Source organism: Manacus candei, unplaced genomic scaffold (genome assembly GCF_025592945.1).
Source record: "Manacus candei isolate 608988 ecotype Guabito, Panama unplaced genomic scaffold, ASM2559294v1 h1tg000014l, whole genome shotgun sequence".
NCBI classification, from domain to species: domain Eukaryota; kingdom Metazoa; phylum Chordata; class Aves; order Passeriformes; family Pipridae; genus Manacus; species Manacus candei.
In genome coordinates this window covers 17770403-17786521 of record NW_026138062.1, presented here as the reverse complement: position 1 = coordinate 17786521, position 16119 = coordinate 17770403, and the positions used below count along the sequence as shown (strand labels likewise).

The 16119-nt window shown below is 45.4% G+C and overlaps 1 protein-coding gene across 1 annotated transcript in view; it reads left to right on the top strand.

Moving 5' to 3' along the window:
* The first annotated feature begins 693 nt into the window (after positions 1-693).
* Positions 694-16119, top strand: part of FOXO1 (forkhead box O1) — a 65419-nt gene continuing 49993 nt past the window's right edge. Inside the window, exon 1 of the mRNA XM_051780477.1 lies at positions 694-1572. Coding sequence (XP_051636437.1) covers positions 973-1572 — 600 coding nt within the window. The 5' untranslated portion in view covers positions 694-972. The remainder of the gene's footprint in view (positions 1573-16119) is intronic.

The following is a 16119-nucleotide window of genomic DNA, read 5'->3' as shown; positions in this document are numbered from 1 at the left end:
CACCAACTCACGGTATGAAAACACGCTCAGACGAAGGGGAGGTTTATCACTTCGTGAGGCGCAGACACTTTCTGGCGAGGAGCCCGCCTGGGAATGAGGGAGGGAGCGAAGGAGGGAGCCAGGGCAGCTGTCTCAGCCCCCGGTCCCGTGCGCGGGGGCTGCCAGGGCCCCCGCGGGGCGGGCGGGCGGGCGGACGGGGAGTAGGAGCGCTCTGCTCGGAGCCAGCGCTGCCGGGATGCTGGTGGGAACATCCCCTCCCCGCTTCCGCGCACTGCTCCAGCCGCCCCGCTGCATCCGAGGGATGCTCCCCGGCCCCCGCTGATCCCCGGAGGCGTCAGGCACCGGGCCCGTCGATGCGGGCGGCAGGACCCCGCCGGCAGCGGCTGAGGTAGAAACACTCGCGGGTGCATTTTCCGTGGCAATCCCCCGCGGTTCGCCGTGCAGGCAGTTACTGCCTTCGGGCAGCCCCGGCCGCGGGGGGCACCGCCGCCCGCCGCTTCTCATCCCCCTCCGCCGCCGGAAAACAAAAACCACCCAGACACAGCACGGGGGCACCGACACCCTCCTGCCAAACCGGCCCCGCGGCGGGAGGCGGGCGGGCGGTGCGGCGCTGCCATTGGCGCGGCGCGGGCCGTCCCTCCCCGCCGGGAGAAGGAGGAGGAGGAGGAGGAGGAAGGCTGGAGGCGGGCCCGCGCGGGGCGGTCGCTCCAGTCGGTGTGCGCCGGGCGGCCGGGTCGCTTCTGTTTGCAGTTGCCGCGGAGGGCAGGGATCCGGGAACCGGGCAGGGGCAGCGCTTAGAGCGGCAGGGCCAGGAGGTCAGGCCGGAGGTTTAGGGCGGCGGGGCCAGGAGAGTTGGCGGCCGCGCCGTCGGGGCCGCGCCGATCCACGCCCGGAGCCTGCATGGGGCGGCGACGCTGAGCCCCAGCCACCCCACTGCCGCTGCTGCTGCCGCGCTCCCGCCCCGGCCCCGCCATGGCCGAAGCACCGCAGCTGGTGGACATCGACCCCGACTTCGAGCCGCTGCCGCGGCCCCGCTCCTGCACCTGGCCTCTGCCGCGGCCGGAGTTCAACCCGCCCAGCTCGGCCACTTCCAGCCCGGCGCCGTCGTGCGGCGGGCAGCCCGAGGGGGCGGCCGGGGCCGCGGCCGGGGCCACCGCCTCTGGAGCGCTGAGCACCGACTTCATCAGCAACCTCAGCCTGCTAGAGGAGAGCGAGGACTTCGCGTCGCTGCCCCCCGCCACTGCTCCCCCGGAGGCGGCCGCCTGCCGCTGCGGGGACTTCCCGGCGCCCGAGGCCGGCTGCCGCCTCCACCCGCCGGGACCGCCGCCGGTGCCGGCGGTACCGCCGCCCGTGGCCGGTCTGTCACCGGGCCCCGTGGCCGGGCAGCCCCGCAAGAGCAGCTCGTCGCGTCGCAACGCCTGGGGCAACCTGTCCTACGCAGACCTCATCACCAAGGCCATCGAGAGCTCCCCCGAGAAGCGGCTCACCCTCTCCCAGATCTACGAGTGGATGGTCAAGAGCGTCCCCTACTTCAAGGATAAGGGCGACAGCAACAGCTCGGCAGGCTGGAAGGTGAGAGGCGGGTGGTGGAGGACGCCCCGTCGGAGGGGGGTCCCGGGAGGCTCCGCTGCCGCGCAGGCAGGAGCCGCAGCGCTGCAGGCGGCCGGGCACGCCACTCTGCCCGGCTGCAAGCTGCCCGCCGCGCAGCCTGCAGTGGTCCGGCTCCACGCTTTGCTTTTAACCTTAAATTTTTACTTCTTTTTCCACCTTTCCAGAGGGAAAACTCCTAAGGGGAAAAAAGCGTCCTAACCCTCCCGCCGGTGGGGCGCTGGAGGGGCCGGAGCCTCCCCCCCGCTCTCCGCCCTCCTCCCCCCGCCAGCCCTGCCCCGCCGAAAGCAAAAGTTCACGCGGTGTCACGGCGCAGTCCCCGGGCAAACCCGGCGGGAGCGCCGCCGCCTCCTGCTCCCCTGGGGCGGCCGGCAGGGCCGGGGTTCAACACCCGTGTGCTGGGGGTGGCCGTGGGAGCACCGCCGCGGCCCCTGGGGCTGTCCGGCCCCCGTCCGTGCCGGCGCGGCAAGGGTTTGCCGTCGGGCGGCGGAGCGGGACAGAGGCAAACAGGGATGGGGAAAGAGCGGAGGCAGGACAAGGGTTGCAGAAATACCGTGTGTTTAATGAGTAAGCCGCAGTATTTGTCGTGATGGCTTTGTTAAACTTGGATTGTGGGGGTGCGTCTTTCTCGTGTTACGTGGTGAGACGGAGCTTCTCCCTCCCTCCCGCAGCACAGTTCCTGCCGTCTCAGCAGACCAGTGGGAGCAACCTGTTGGCGGCCGGTGCTGCCCAGAGCCAGGCGGTGGGGCCGGCTGCGGCGCTGCCACCCCCGGCTCCCGGGGGACCCGTTTGCTAGGTCCCTAGTGGCCCCGTGGGCACCGGCTGCCCCCCATACGGTTGGAGGGCGAGCCAGGCGAAGCTTCCAGTGGGGCTGTGTGACAGTGCCAGGCCCGTGGTACCCTCCAGCTTTGTATTCCCAATGGGTGATAAAGTCTTAACGCTGCTGTGAACGAATCCTCTTCCTCTGAGGCCTCTGTCGAGAACGTGTCACCCACCCATGCCCGTATGTGCGGCAGAAGCATGCCGGGTTTCGTGACACTGTTGCATGAGAGTGTCAGAGCGAGTTTTTGCCGTCTGCGTACAGGCAGAGCCTCCTCTGCCCTGCGAGGGATTAAATGATGGGAGTAAATGCGTGAGGTGCACGCACCCAGCACGGCATCGGCGCGTTCTGCTGTGTTCCTTAGTTCCAGTTAGAGCCAGCCGAACTCTTTGCTTCGCTTTGAAGTATTTGTATTATTTGCCTTTTTTAAAAAAAAGAAAACGTCAACTCAAATCCTGTATTTATGTGTTTTTAATTGCATCGCTAGGAATGTCTGTTACATCCGATTTTTGTAAATTCCTGGGTTTCTTTTAGAGGTAAGCAACATCGTGCTAAGGCAATGCAGATTGATCTGTAACTCATTTTAGCTGAAGGCTTTTAAGGCTCGTAAAAGTCGTTTGTTAGTTTCTATCGATGTGTTTGACTAAAAAAATTTTAAGGATAATTGTCTGAAGACATCTGTCATGAAAAACTTTAATAGGAGTGAAATGATTGATAGCTGACAACTTTTAAATAAGGTAACTTGTCACTTGGAAATGCTGGGGTTTTTTTCCAGTGGTATTTTAGTTTCCTTAAGTGCTTTTTCAGAAGGAGTAGAAGAGAACTAAAAGCCAAACAAACCAAAATAAAAGAACTCCCAAATTCAAGCGAGCAAATAAGAAACACTGATAGCTGTATAATTTGTTAGGCTCTTCCTATTTTTATTGCTGCTCGTCCTGTGGTGCTTCAGAAAGGAAGAAGTCTTGCACACCTCCCTCTGATAGAGCTCTTCCTATGCTCACATACCTCTGCTATGACAGGGAGAGCTGTTACTGGTATGTTTTTTGGCTGTAGTACCCTCTGGTACAGTGCAGTACGTACCCTGCCACTGCTGGCAGGTAAATACAAATGTACTCTCCTTCTATAATTAAACAGTCACTGTTTTATGCATCGGATTCATGTTGCTCTCATCCCTTCCTTTGGCTGCATCACTGCCAGGCTGCCCTGAAAGTTACATACTTGCAGATTTTACCACTTAAGCTAAGTAAACGTGGCATTTCTGAAACACACTTTCAGGTTTAGTTACCAGCAGCCACTGGGTGTCAATGCTATAACCGATCTGGTTGAGGCGTGCGGCCCGTTTGCCTTGTTTATCACCGCTTCTCCACGGCTCATCTTGAGAAACGACTATTTTTATTTTTTGCAGTTTGGGAGCTGTTGGTTTGCTCGTGGTCTGGGGACCTGGTGTAGGTGCAGGCGTAGGGCTGGGAGCAAAGCCTGAGTCAGCGGAGGGCCCCGCAGAGGAGGAACATCGCTCGGCCGATGAGCACAGATTAGCAACCGACTTTTCTGCTGACAGAGGGAGCGCGGGTTCGCGTTAGAGCCTGGCACTGACTTAGGGCTGGGAGTACACTGTGCACTGGTGTGACGCAGTCTGAGAAAGAGGCGGTATTTTTTTTCCCCTTAAGTAAAACTTCGAGATACTTGGTCTTGTTGGGGTTTGCATATTTATGAGTGCAATAAGGCACCTTTCTAATTATACAAAAAATATATGGAACACACAAGAACTTAAAAAGAATGTACACTGTCTGCATAGTGGCAAGGCTGTGTTTCTTTCACCTAGAAGATGAGGGCTAAATGCTTGTGAGTATGTACTGTCCTGATTTAATACCTGATGTTGAGCTACTTTTTCATTTTTTACTGAATAAAGAAGTTCAAAAGTGTCAACATTATCTGTTAGGAATTTGAAATAGCATCCAATTTATTCCAAATAAAAACATTAAAAAATGACTTTTAAAATAAGAGTATAAGCTAAAGGTATTAACATAAAATTATTATTAGTAGCTTATTTAAGTAGGTAAAATTGTTCTCATTTATACATACAAAGTAGTTTATTCCAGACTTTCTTGTCACAAACTCTGCTTTATGAACTCTAAGGGAGCAAAGTCCCCATGAACTCCCATGGTGTAGCTGCCTTGAATGAAACACTTGAGATGTGCTCTGCCAGACCTGCTTCGTTGTTGGTTGTGAATGAGTGCCGATAGTGACTGGTGTTGCTCAGAGAAAGCAGAAGCCAAGAACAAGATGTGTTTCAGAGATAACAAAGAAATTGTTGTGAAAGTTGCACAGAAGAATGAAACTTTTCTCCTAGTAGTAGTCAAGTGAAAGCAACATTTTTCCTTTCCTGTGATAGTGGGAGACACAGGGCTTAAGACACAAGAGAGAAGAACTTCAATGCAGCTGTAGATAACTCTTCCTTTACTTAAATCTGATAGCTTTTTGGCTAATCATCATATATAAAACATCTCTGTGATGTGCATATTTCATGATGTCTTTGCTTTATGGCAGGTGTGGGGATTTATTGTAAAGGTGTTGTCACAGTTAAGTTTCCGTGAATGGTCTCATCCTTTTAGCCTGCTTTTGAAAATGGGTTCAAATAAAAACCTGTAACTTTCTTAAACAGAAAACATGGAGTTTTGATGTCACTCATCTGTTGGTGGATGTGTTGTTGATTTTTCACAGTGGCAGGTGCTAAGGTCACGTGAGCATGTATACCTCCTCGACTTCTAGTCCCAAGGAAACTTGATCACCTAAATGCATTTGTTGCCATTACTGAAGGAATGAGAATAGATATCCAGCTGCAGAAGGATGAGTGTATGTAAGCTTCAAAGCCTGAGGACTGGGACATGGGACATGGCCTTACCATAGGAGTACTTGGTGGTCAGCACTCTATTCTGTAGTGGATTGGTCTCTATGCAAAATGAATTTTGGGTTGCAGTGTATTTGATTTGAAAACCACATGTAGTAAAAAATGTTAGAAAGGCTGAGAAATCAAGAATAATCTTCGATGAAGCTGTTTGAAGCTTTTGAATTTAGATAATGAACAATTTAAATTGTGAAAATTTGTATGATTTATTTAAAGTGACTATATAGAATCACAGAGTCATAGAGTAGTTTGGATTAGAAGGGACCTTAACTATCATCTTTGTAAGGTTTTTATTATGCTTTTTTTTTTTTTTTAGGTGGAAATAACACAATTGAATTGTGCTCAACTGAATTGAAGTTTGCATTTAATTGCTGCGTATTCCCTCAGTACTGGTTGCATACCTGTAGTCATTTACCTCTGTCCCTTTAGATGTTTCCCTAGGTGATTTGTGCCCCCCCCAGCACCATGCATCATATTATACATATATGCAGCACACACACATGCATATGCAGATACAAGTGTGTATGTTTGGTTTTCTGTTTATGGATTCTGTCAAGGTAAATGCTATTACAGTCATACCTTTTTACATGTGACGCTAGTAATAGCCTCGACAGCTGGAAGCTGTAGTTGAGTTTGCTCTGCCATGACACCTGGCCTCAGCTGGGGCATGCTCAGAGAAATGGCCACGCCAGTTCCAGCCTCTGCCGACCCTGTTGGGAGAAAACTATTTTGTGTCCTGCATACCTGCTTACTGCCAACAAAATGTCTCTTGTAGCAGCCTACTTTGTCTGTGAGTCACCAGCTTGCACTTTGCTTAGTTTCAGATATGAAAGTTCAACTTAGTCTTTGCAGGTGCAAGGTGATCTCCTTGCTTGTGCCTGAGTAACTCATGGCGAAGCTATATCACAACGTTTATCGAAACAAACTGTTTGTTCCTTTTAAACTTAAATTTTGTTTCTTCTGTTACGTTTGTCCTTTTGACCTCAGCTCTTGCTTGAAGGAAAAAGTCTGTTCTGGCCTCAAACCTATATGATGCTACCCTGTTTTTGGGGCAGGGTGTGGGCTTCCCTGGCCCTGTCCTGCAGGCAGGCCGAGGCCAGGACAGACTGAGCCACCTTTCAGCAGCTGGGATGCTCAAGATACGCCCATTGCCAGTGGCTTTGCCATCTAGTCCAATGTGCCCCAGCATTCATCAGTGGTTTTGAGCTTCCCATCAGGGCCTTGAATTATGTGTTAATTGTCTTTTAATTTTCTTTGCTCATTTTCTATTTACTGTGATATCTGTTCATTTACTTGTAAGATTATAAGTAAGACTAAACACCAAAACAAAACAAAACATGCGAGTGGCTTCGTATGCTGACATAATGAACTAAATTTTCTTGAAGTGCCTGACTTTAAAGAACTTCAATACAAAAATGGGGTAACTGCTCTCTTTGCCATGTATTCTTTATGGCACAGTCAGCTGTTTCCTTATTAACATTATTTTTGCTTCACTTACATGGTTTTACAAGTTATTGGTGAAGTTGGTGGTTTCAGGAACTGGAGCTTTTGTTGCCTGGGATGGAAAGGGGAAGCGGTGTGGTACAAGATACAAAACGTTTAGGTGAGGTATGTGAAGTGTTTTTTTTTTTTTTTGGTTTTTGTTTGTTTGTTTGTTTGTTTTTTTTAATACAATGATCAACAATAAAATAGGCAATATTTTGGGTTTTTTTAATAAGGTTCCTGAAATTATGTAGTCTTGAGATGTCTACTCAGGCTTTTTTCGGTTTCAAAGCATAATGCTATCTAAATATGTTCATCTCTGTTTACTCAACTGGTGAATATATTGTAAAATGAGTACTTGGCTTTAGGAGTAAAAATGCAGATATGTTTTGCAGCCACAGGTTTGTGAAATATGTAAGGCTGTGGCTACAGAGATTCAACCCTCAACCCCTTCTGTTTTGGGAGAAAGTTCATATATGAAACAAGGATTCCTAATGGAAATGATTTTATAACCTTGAGTAATGAATAATAAAGTAAGACATAGTGAAGATAACCTGATAAATAGTTTACTGTTTTCCTCTTTCAGAAATATGTAGAAGATGGATATATTTACTTTATTGTCAACTCCTGTGAGGAAGGAACTTCAAATTCACGAATGCTGGCTGCAGCTAGTCATAGTTAAGCATATGGTAGTGCATACTAATATTTTAATGAATTTTTTAGCATTTTATTTGTAAGTCTGGTTGCCAAAATGGGTTTTAAATATTGGGGAAACACTGCTCTTCATGATGACAGGTTGTACTTCAGAAATAAAGTGCACTGGGAGGACTCACATTTAGAAGAACAGCATCTCTGCTGTTCTGTAGAGAGCTTCAGCATGAATTGAATTGATCTGAGGACACGTGCTATTCACATTTAACTATTATTTCTAAATATACTTAGTTAACATTAATCACTTGTGTTCATCCAACAAAGGTGCTTTATTCCTGTTGTGTAGTTTGTAATATGCAGATGTCTTAAGTGAGCAGTGCAGCAGCTGTATCATGAGGTTTCTTGGTAGGTCTTCATTCTTAACGTAGAAGGTGGAGGAATAAAAAGAACTAAGTCAGCTGCTTTTACTGGGTTGATGATTATCTTCTAAGAACTTCATTAGGCCTCATGCTTGTTCTAGATTTCAGTAGTGGATACTGGTCTTTACTAGATTGCTTAAAGTGATATCTAAGGAGGCAAATGTGTTAAGTTTTGAAGCACTTCTGTAACGAATGGTAAAGGTTTAGCAATGCTTTGGTTTGTGGTACCTGGGACCAGAAGTGGCTCTAGCTTTAAAAATGTAGTCACTTAAAACCTCCTGGGACTCTGACAGCTGCCGTGTCAGACAGAGATCAGGAATCACTGGAGTAGCAGAGGGCAACACCTAGGTTTGCTTAGACAACTTACTTTTGTTAAAGGCATCTTGCATCACGGCATAGTATCAATGATGTTATAGTTCTGTTTCAAAAGACATCTTATTCTAGAGTTAATTAAACTTAAAGGTACAAGTCTTCTCTTGTTCTAATCTTAGAAATCTAGTTTTTGGGAATGCTAGGAATCCATGCAGCTGGAATTGCATTCAGTCCTGTTGCTGCTTCAAGACAGCATGCCAGGGATGGCTGTGATTGCATTTCTAAATAGCCTATGTTTCTCCAAGTGCTTTACTGGTGTGTGCAATCTTGGCTTGTGTTGGTGTGAGCATGAGGGGCTCCTTTTTAATTTTGTCAAGGCTGTTGTTACAGAGGTCTAAGAGGTGTAGATTCTGAGGCCTGGCACATGCATACTTGAGAGAACGTACTGGGGATATGGTCTCTGAAATAGTACATATTCAGATTTAAATTTGGACTGATTACCAAAAAAGTGCTTGCAAGCAGAGATGCCTTTAACCCGTAGTATTTGCTGACTAAATTATATCTTCTAACTGTGCTTTGTAATATATAAGTTTTCTTATTTAATTAGCATCCTAATTTTTTTAAAATAATTATTGTTTAGAGGCTGCTTAGTGCCAGGCCTCCATGCTTCTGTACCAGGATGTGAAATGTTGAAGTGGGCTGTTCTCTGCTTTTTGCATGTTGGTGTCTCCCTCTGAAAATGTTAGAGACACCCCTCCTGTAATTTAGCTACTACCAGAATGAAATGTTCATCATGCATGGAAATCAGGAAATTAAAACCTTTTGTAATGAAATGAATGGTGTGTATATATGGAGTGATATGTGTGAGCAGCCTTTGTGCTCTCCATGGAAACTGTAGTTTTGGGCAAAGTTGAAGGTTCATAAGGACAGGAGATGCAGAGAGCAGCCGCTTGCTGGTGAGGCTGACCTGCAGCTTGGTAGCCGTGCACTATTGGCACTGCTCTCTTGTTCCACTGTTGATGCTGCAGAGGAGGAGGGTAGCAAGTGAGCAAAAGCACTGTGTCAGGGAGGGCCCTACACCACTCCTGGTTGCCTGGACCTGGCCGTAAGTTTCCGTGTTGGAGCTGGCCACGTGTGGATGGGCAGCAGCTGCTATGCACAGGCTGTGTCCTGAGCTGCCCCACTTACCCATTCTGCTGGCAGATCCACCTCCTGGTGGTGTCTGCTTTAGTGCTGTAGTGATATGTGCCTCCTGACACAGGCAGAACTTGTGACCATTTTGCTTATATGCTGACCTATTTAAGTTTATACAGCAGAGGGTCTTTGATTTTGATTGATTTACTGAAAAGGGAGCTCTGGGACATGGGAATATGGACATTAATTTTGTAGGAGAAAATCAAAGTGCATGTTTTTTTCCCTTCCTGAATAAGGAGTATACACATAATTCAGAATATGGACTCTAATTTTCAATATACTGTTGGCAGTCTCACTAGCAATGGGAAGGTAGCAACTTCTTCAGTTTTCTTGTGCTTAACTCCAGAAACTGTGACGTGGGTGGGGTTTCACTTACCCATCACTGACTTTTCAAACTATGCAGTTAGATAAGACTGAAGCAACTTGCTATAAATGTGGTGACTTGTTAGACCGCATTTATTGTGCAAATGAGCTTACATCCTGCAAGATCAGCAGAAATGTTTGCCTGGATGGAAATTAATTAAAATTTGGCGACTGAAATTAAAGGAATGGATTTGTTGCCCATTGTGTTATATGAATCTGCCTTTCGGTTCCCACAGTGGGAATCAGTGCAATTGCAAATGTTTTTTTGGCATATGTGAGTTTCAAGTTGGTGCTAAGTTCTGGCATCTGTAGCCTTCTTAGATTTTTACTGCCCTTTAATATGTGTTAAATGTATTTGGAGCTGCTAACAGGAGTAAGGATACTAATAATCCAAAAATATACTGTTGTGGCGGTGGTGTAGGCTCATTTGCTTGTAGCTTGTATATGCTTAAAACTGATTTGAACTAATCTGCTAATTTGATTGTAATTGTTAGAATTAAAAAAAAAAAAAGGTACCAGTGCCATACATATCTTGGATATATATCCAGATTTGAATTTTGATTGCCAAAAGCATACTTACAGACTAAGAGATCTTTAATGTTTGCCAACTAAATTATATCTTATAGCAATGCTTTGCAATATATAGAAACTCCTAATTAGATATTCAAAAAATGAAGATGCTGTTATTCAGACATGCTTCATAGCAGGCCTCCGCAGTTCTCTCCTGTCACGATGTGAAAGGATTATGTGCTCTGTGCTCCTGCTCACTGTTAATGTGTTGATTTCTCTTTCCAAAAATATTCTCTTCAAATGTGAACCTTCAAATTAAATATAATTATTTGCCACCCCCCAAATCCCTTCTTCCAGAAAACCTGGCTCTCTGAAGGCATCCTGGTGGTGCTCTGAGGGAAGAGGAATTATACCTGCTGTTGTTGTCTATGCCTGGAAAAGTGTAATTAAGCAGGTGTAACTTGTAACTGTTTGGTTAGTCCCTCTCTTCTTTCCTTGTCGCTTCGCACCCTTCCCCTGCAGGACTGCTCTATGAAGCTCCAGCATCCAAGGACTGTGGGGCTGAGGGCTGCTCCCAACTGCCCCTAGCAGCCTTCCTCTCATGTGTGAGCACTGGGAGGTGTGGGGAGGTGTGAGCAGGAGGCTTTTTGGGAAAGCCTAGAGCCTGGGTCTTGCTTTGATGCTGACAGGGTGCTGCTGTGCAGATTTCAGTGAGTTGTGACCTGGCAGCTGCCTCGTGCAGGAGCCAAGCCTGCCAGCAGAGTCCTGCTGAAATGCTTCTGTCTTCCAGGTGCATTTGTGGGTACTTTTCTGCTTGCTGCTCAGGTGTGAAGAGGAGGTCAAGGAAAGGAATCGCATTTCCTCTTTGAAATTACCGGAGAAGTTTGTAGTGATTCACTAAATAGATACCTCACTACTTAAATCAGTTAAGGTATATCCCTTGGCCTCTCTGGAGGATACTGTGCTGCCGGCTTTATTCCTCAGTAATGTCTTTCAATGTCTCTGGAGGTTCAGGTGAGGAAACCAATGCCTGTGCTAAAGTGAAAGATTTAAACTGGAAGAGAGTAGGTTTGTATTAGATATTAGGAAGAAATTCTTTACTGCGATGGTGATGAGAAACTGGCACAGGTTGCCCAGAGAAGTTGTGGATGACCCATCACTGGCAGCGTTCAAGGCCAGGTTGGATGGGACTTTGAGCAGCCCAGTCTAGTGGAAGATGTCCCTGCCTGTGGTAGTGGAGTTGGAGCTTGATGGTCTTTAAGGTCTCTTCCAACCCAAACCATTCTATGATTCCGTGATTCTATGAAATGTTGTTCCCAGGTAAATGTTTATTGATTAGATTCATTATTACTACTTGGTTTTTTTAGATTCATTATTATTACTGTTATTTTTTTTTGAATGAACTTTGTAGTGACCTTTAGGAAGGTTCAGTTGCCAGAACCAGGTGAGGCTCCTAAGGTATTTGCAGTTGCTGTTTGCCTGTTGACACTGCTACGCTTGTCCTGCTTCAGCCCCGACTCTTTGAGCTGAGCTCTGCTCGGCAGACAGGTCTGCAGCTCAAAGCAGAAGATATTTGAAATTCAGGATGAGGATGCAGCCTCATATGTGATCTGATCAAATTGTGTTATATAATTTAGACATAAATAAAAATGCACTATATATTTTTATCTAGCTAGATATATTTAGATCTTGATTAATATTGAGAAATCTATAGTGAAGGAAGCAATACCAAAAAAGTATACTTTTTTTTGTTAGATGTGAAAACCCAGAGTGTGACTGCATGCTTAACTCAGAGCAGCTTTACTTTCTCACAACGGTTATAGTATCTTGACCCTGCCATCATTCAGTTGGAAATTAAGGCAGAGCTGGAAGGCAGTTCAGCATTTTAAATGCAGGTGGCACGATGTCTGTAAACCTCTGAGTTGGATGGATAGGGTTGAACCAGGAGCTTTCACTTTTGGGTCAAGTTGGGGGATTAATTTTTTTACCTTATTTCTCCTTTTTCCTTGATGCATATACACAGCCTCCAAGTAAAACTGTGGTGTCAGATCTTTATGGCTGAGGGTTTACCTTTACTACAAGGTAAACTCAACATTGTGTGAGTTTATATATTCTAGCTGATGGAGTTTTAGTGCTGATCTAGGGTCTGGTCTCTGGTACTTTTGATGTGTTGTCTCCTCCTTATATACAAATGTAGTAAATCCAGTAAATACCTTCTTGAAATACAAACAAGGATAGGAGTTTAAAGCAGAATTTAAAAGTGCAGCCTGTTGCAATTGATTTTGGGAAAATGAAGAGATACTATCTTAATGCCGACTTTTCTGTGCTCGTTAGGAAACTTGAGTCACTCTTGAATAATCCAGTTTGTTCAGTCTATGAAAACTTGATACTGCACTCTTGCCATTTTCTTCTTTACAATTCTGTGGCAATGACATAGTAATAAGCATTAAAAGGAGAAACCATAATCTTCTCTGCTTGCAGCCCAAGCCAACGCTAGTCATCCCCTGATGCTATGAAGTCATTCTTTGCTTTGAGGTTTCTAACTAAAACTCTGTTCCAAACATCTGCTCTGGGTGAGCAGTAGAGGCATTAGTGAAGGTGTCCCGGTGCCCTCCCACTGCCTCTGACCCCTCTTCAGACTATCCTCCTGTGGCCAAGGACTTCTGCAAAGTCCACACCATCCCTTGACAGAGATCCCTCCTTCCCCTTTCTGGAGCTCTGGAACAAAAATGAAGATGTAAATGAATTTGCAATGATTGCACAACTTGGTTATGCAACAAGGCTGACGTGGTAGCGTATACATATGTAGAAAACACCTTTTTGAAGAGATGACATTAAGCACAGTTTCACCACCTTCTCTCCAAAGATGAGGGCAACTGTTACTGGCTTCACCCCCTGGTTGGTTAACCTGCATATTAAAACCCACCAAATACTCGGCTTCTGTTGACTGAGGATTATTGTTGATGGAGCAGAAAAATAAATCAGTTCTTTTGGACTGTTTATATGGGAAGGAGATTTTTAGCTTGGGGCCCAGAGTCCGGGCAATTACAGTGGTCAGTCCTGGGGCAGTATCCTGCACTGTAATGAGTTTTTTATTGTCAGCATAATCTGAACCACCTAAGTGTGTTTTTTCTTTCTCTTTTTCAAATGAGTGATACTGTTTCAGTTGGAGGCAACCTGTGCTAGTCCAACAGATCAGTGAGTGAGTGCTCAGTATTCCTTGCATCTGGAAACCCAATTCCTTACTTCCTATGGTTTTTAATTCCTCTGGGAGAAGACATGCGGTACGGCTGACTCCTGTCTTTTGTGTGAAGCAGGGGGACTGATACTATAGTGCTCTAACTGAATTTTTAAGGCAGGCTGCTTGGTAAGACTGTCTCGACACTGAATGTGATGCAGGCTTTTTGTCACTTCCGTGGCAAGTTACTCTGTGTGTCATATGGAGTGGTGGGCATAATTGTTGATGTCTTTGGGCAGGGACAGACTTCCCGAGGTCCCTTCCATGTTTTCAACTGAGCAGATTTGCATTCAGCTACTGGGCATGTGGAAAGTTGCTCCCCTAGCTAAGATGTGCAGTCTCTAGAAACCGAATCTATCCCATCTCACCCCAGGAATGGCTGGGGCCATGGTTAGCATGATGTTCTGTGGCTCTTGGCCTGACTGTGGCTGGTGCATTTTTACTTATGTGTGGGAAAACAAACCTTTTTGTCCTGCAGTTGCTTCTCTTGCTTCTGTATTAATTCCTGATAGGTAGAACAAATAAGTGATGTTATCTTCATGTGTAGTGCTTATTGCTGATTGAAAGGAAAATTCTGCAAACTAAGCAAGAAGACTGACCTGATGACTCCTCATGACAACTGCCTACTTTCAGTTAACATTCAGAATATTTTTATCCTAGTTTACTCCTTAGAGGCTAATAGAGTGCTGCTAGAGTAATTTTCAGATGAATCATGCCATCTGCCATGCATGCTTTGCTGCTTCAGCAGTAGGGGAGGAGAGGGAATGTATACATACAGTGGTATGAAATGGTATGTTTGCATTCTTTGTAAAACTAGTTTAAGTTTCAGAGATTTTTTTTGTTGTTGTTTGTTTGGTTTTTTTGTGGGGTTTTTTTGTGTTTTTTGTTTTTTTTTTTTTTTTTTTGTTTTATTTTGTTTTGTTTGTTTGTTTGTTTGTTTGTTTTTAGTTCCCCCTCCCAGGCATTTTATATGTCTTGCATTAGTTATCAGTTTAACATGGGGCTCTAGTACTGATACTGCTCTCTTGGGTGATCAGTGCCAAACTTTGCAGAAGCACACTGGACATGCTTGATCTACTTGCTAGTGACTTGAAGTGATTAATTGCGAAGTCCTTTTTTGAAATCACAGTTCAAATGTTGATCTTTTGGGTTATCAAACCGAGCCAGCTATAATTTGCATCCCCCCTAACAATCAAAGATGATAATAAAGCATTTGCAGAGAGATAAAACTGGTGGGTGTAGCCTGACAGTGTAGAGGGAAAGGTCAGTTGTGGAATGAGTTCGGTGGGGCTGATGTTCAAGACTTGTTTTACTAGGAGCTGTCCTGAGCTAGGGGAGGAGTGTCCCCAGCATGCAGCCGTCCTACCTGTGGGAAAGCGCAAACTGGTGTTTGAAACCAAAAATTCATAACCACGCTGGAGCATTGGGCGCATCATGTCCCATCTTGTGTTTTGTCCAGAAGCAATTATCTGGGAGACTAGCCAATCTGTTAGTAAGGTTCATGAATTTAGATTTGGGTTTGGAGAGGGCTGGAATCATAATCTCAAGGACTTTGTACGTCAACCCTATTCCATCTTTGAGAACCAAGCTATGATATTAGATAATGCTTTAATTATTACCAGGCAGAGTAAATTCTTCTGTTCTAAGACATTAAAAATCTTCCCTTGCTGCCTGTCTCAAACATCTAATTTTCTCACAAAATGATTTGGCTGATGAACTGTTTGCACTGAAAAGTACTGATAGAAAGTACTAATGCTTTGTTCATGTTTTTAAGCTTTTTACAATAATTTTAGCTCTTGTGCTTGGTTTTAGTGCCCTGACAACTGTATTTAAAACAACTGAGAGCAGAATATTGAAATGTGGAGCAATTAAACTGTTTTCCTCCCTTTTCATGCGTTTCACCCTCGCCCCTCAAGGAAATGGTGTATCTAGTAAACGCCACTTAATCATGTGAGGTCAGTTGAAGGCCTGAGCAATAGCGTGCTCTCTTTTTGAGGCAAGAAAGACAATTTTTAAATGCCAGGAATTAAAAACAAGGATTGCTTGCCTGTGGAAGGGAGTTGTTGCACCAGATATCGAGCTGACATACAAGCAGATCTCTGCTACCCTTAGATGAGGATTAGTTTATGCCCCGAAGCAAACGGATTATTAACTCTTGTAATTTTATTTTAACATGTTTAACAACAGATACTGTTGCTTATAAAACCCATTTAATCCTTTTTTAATCACTGCAAGTCATTTTTCCAGCAGTTATCCTGCAGCCATGGGTTCCAATGGTTAGTGATTTATTGAGCAAAATATAGCGTATATCTGTTTGCCTGTGTATTTTTTAAGTCATTCTTTAATGCCTTGGATTTGAGTTTAAAAAAAAAAAGGGAAAAAAAAGTTGGGCCTCCACTTCTGCTGCCTTTTCCTCCAGCTGGCATGATTGGTACCACCCTCAGCCTTCTCATTCAAGCAGAACTCGGACAACCAGGAACTCTTAGGAGGTGACCAAGTCTACAACATGATCATTACCACTCATGCTTTTTTAATAATCTTTTTTGTAGTTATACCAGTTATAATCAGAGGATTTGGCAACTGATTAGTCCCACTAATAATCGGTGCCCCTGCTATA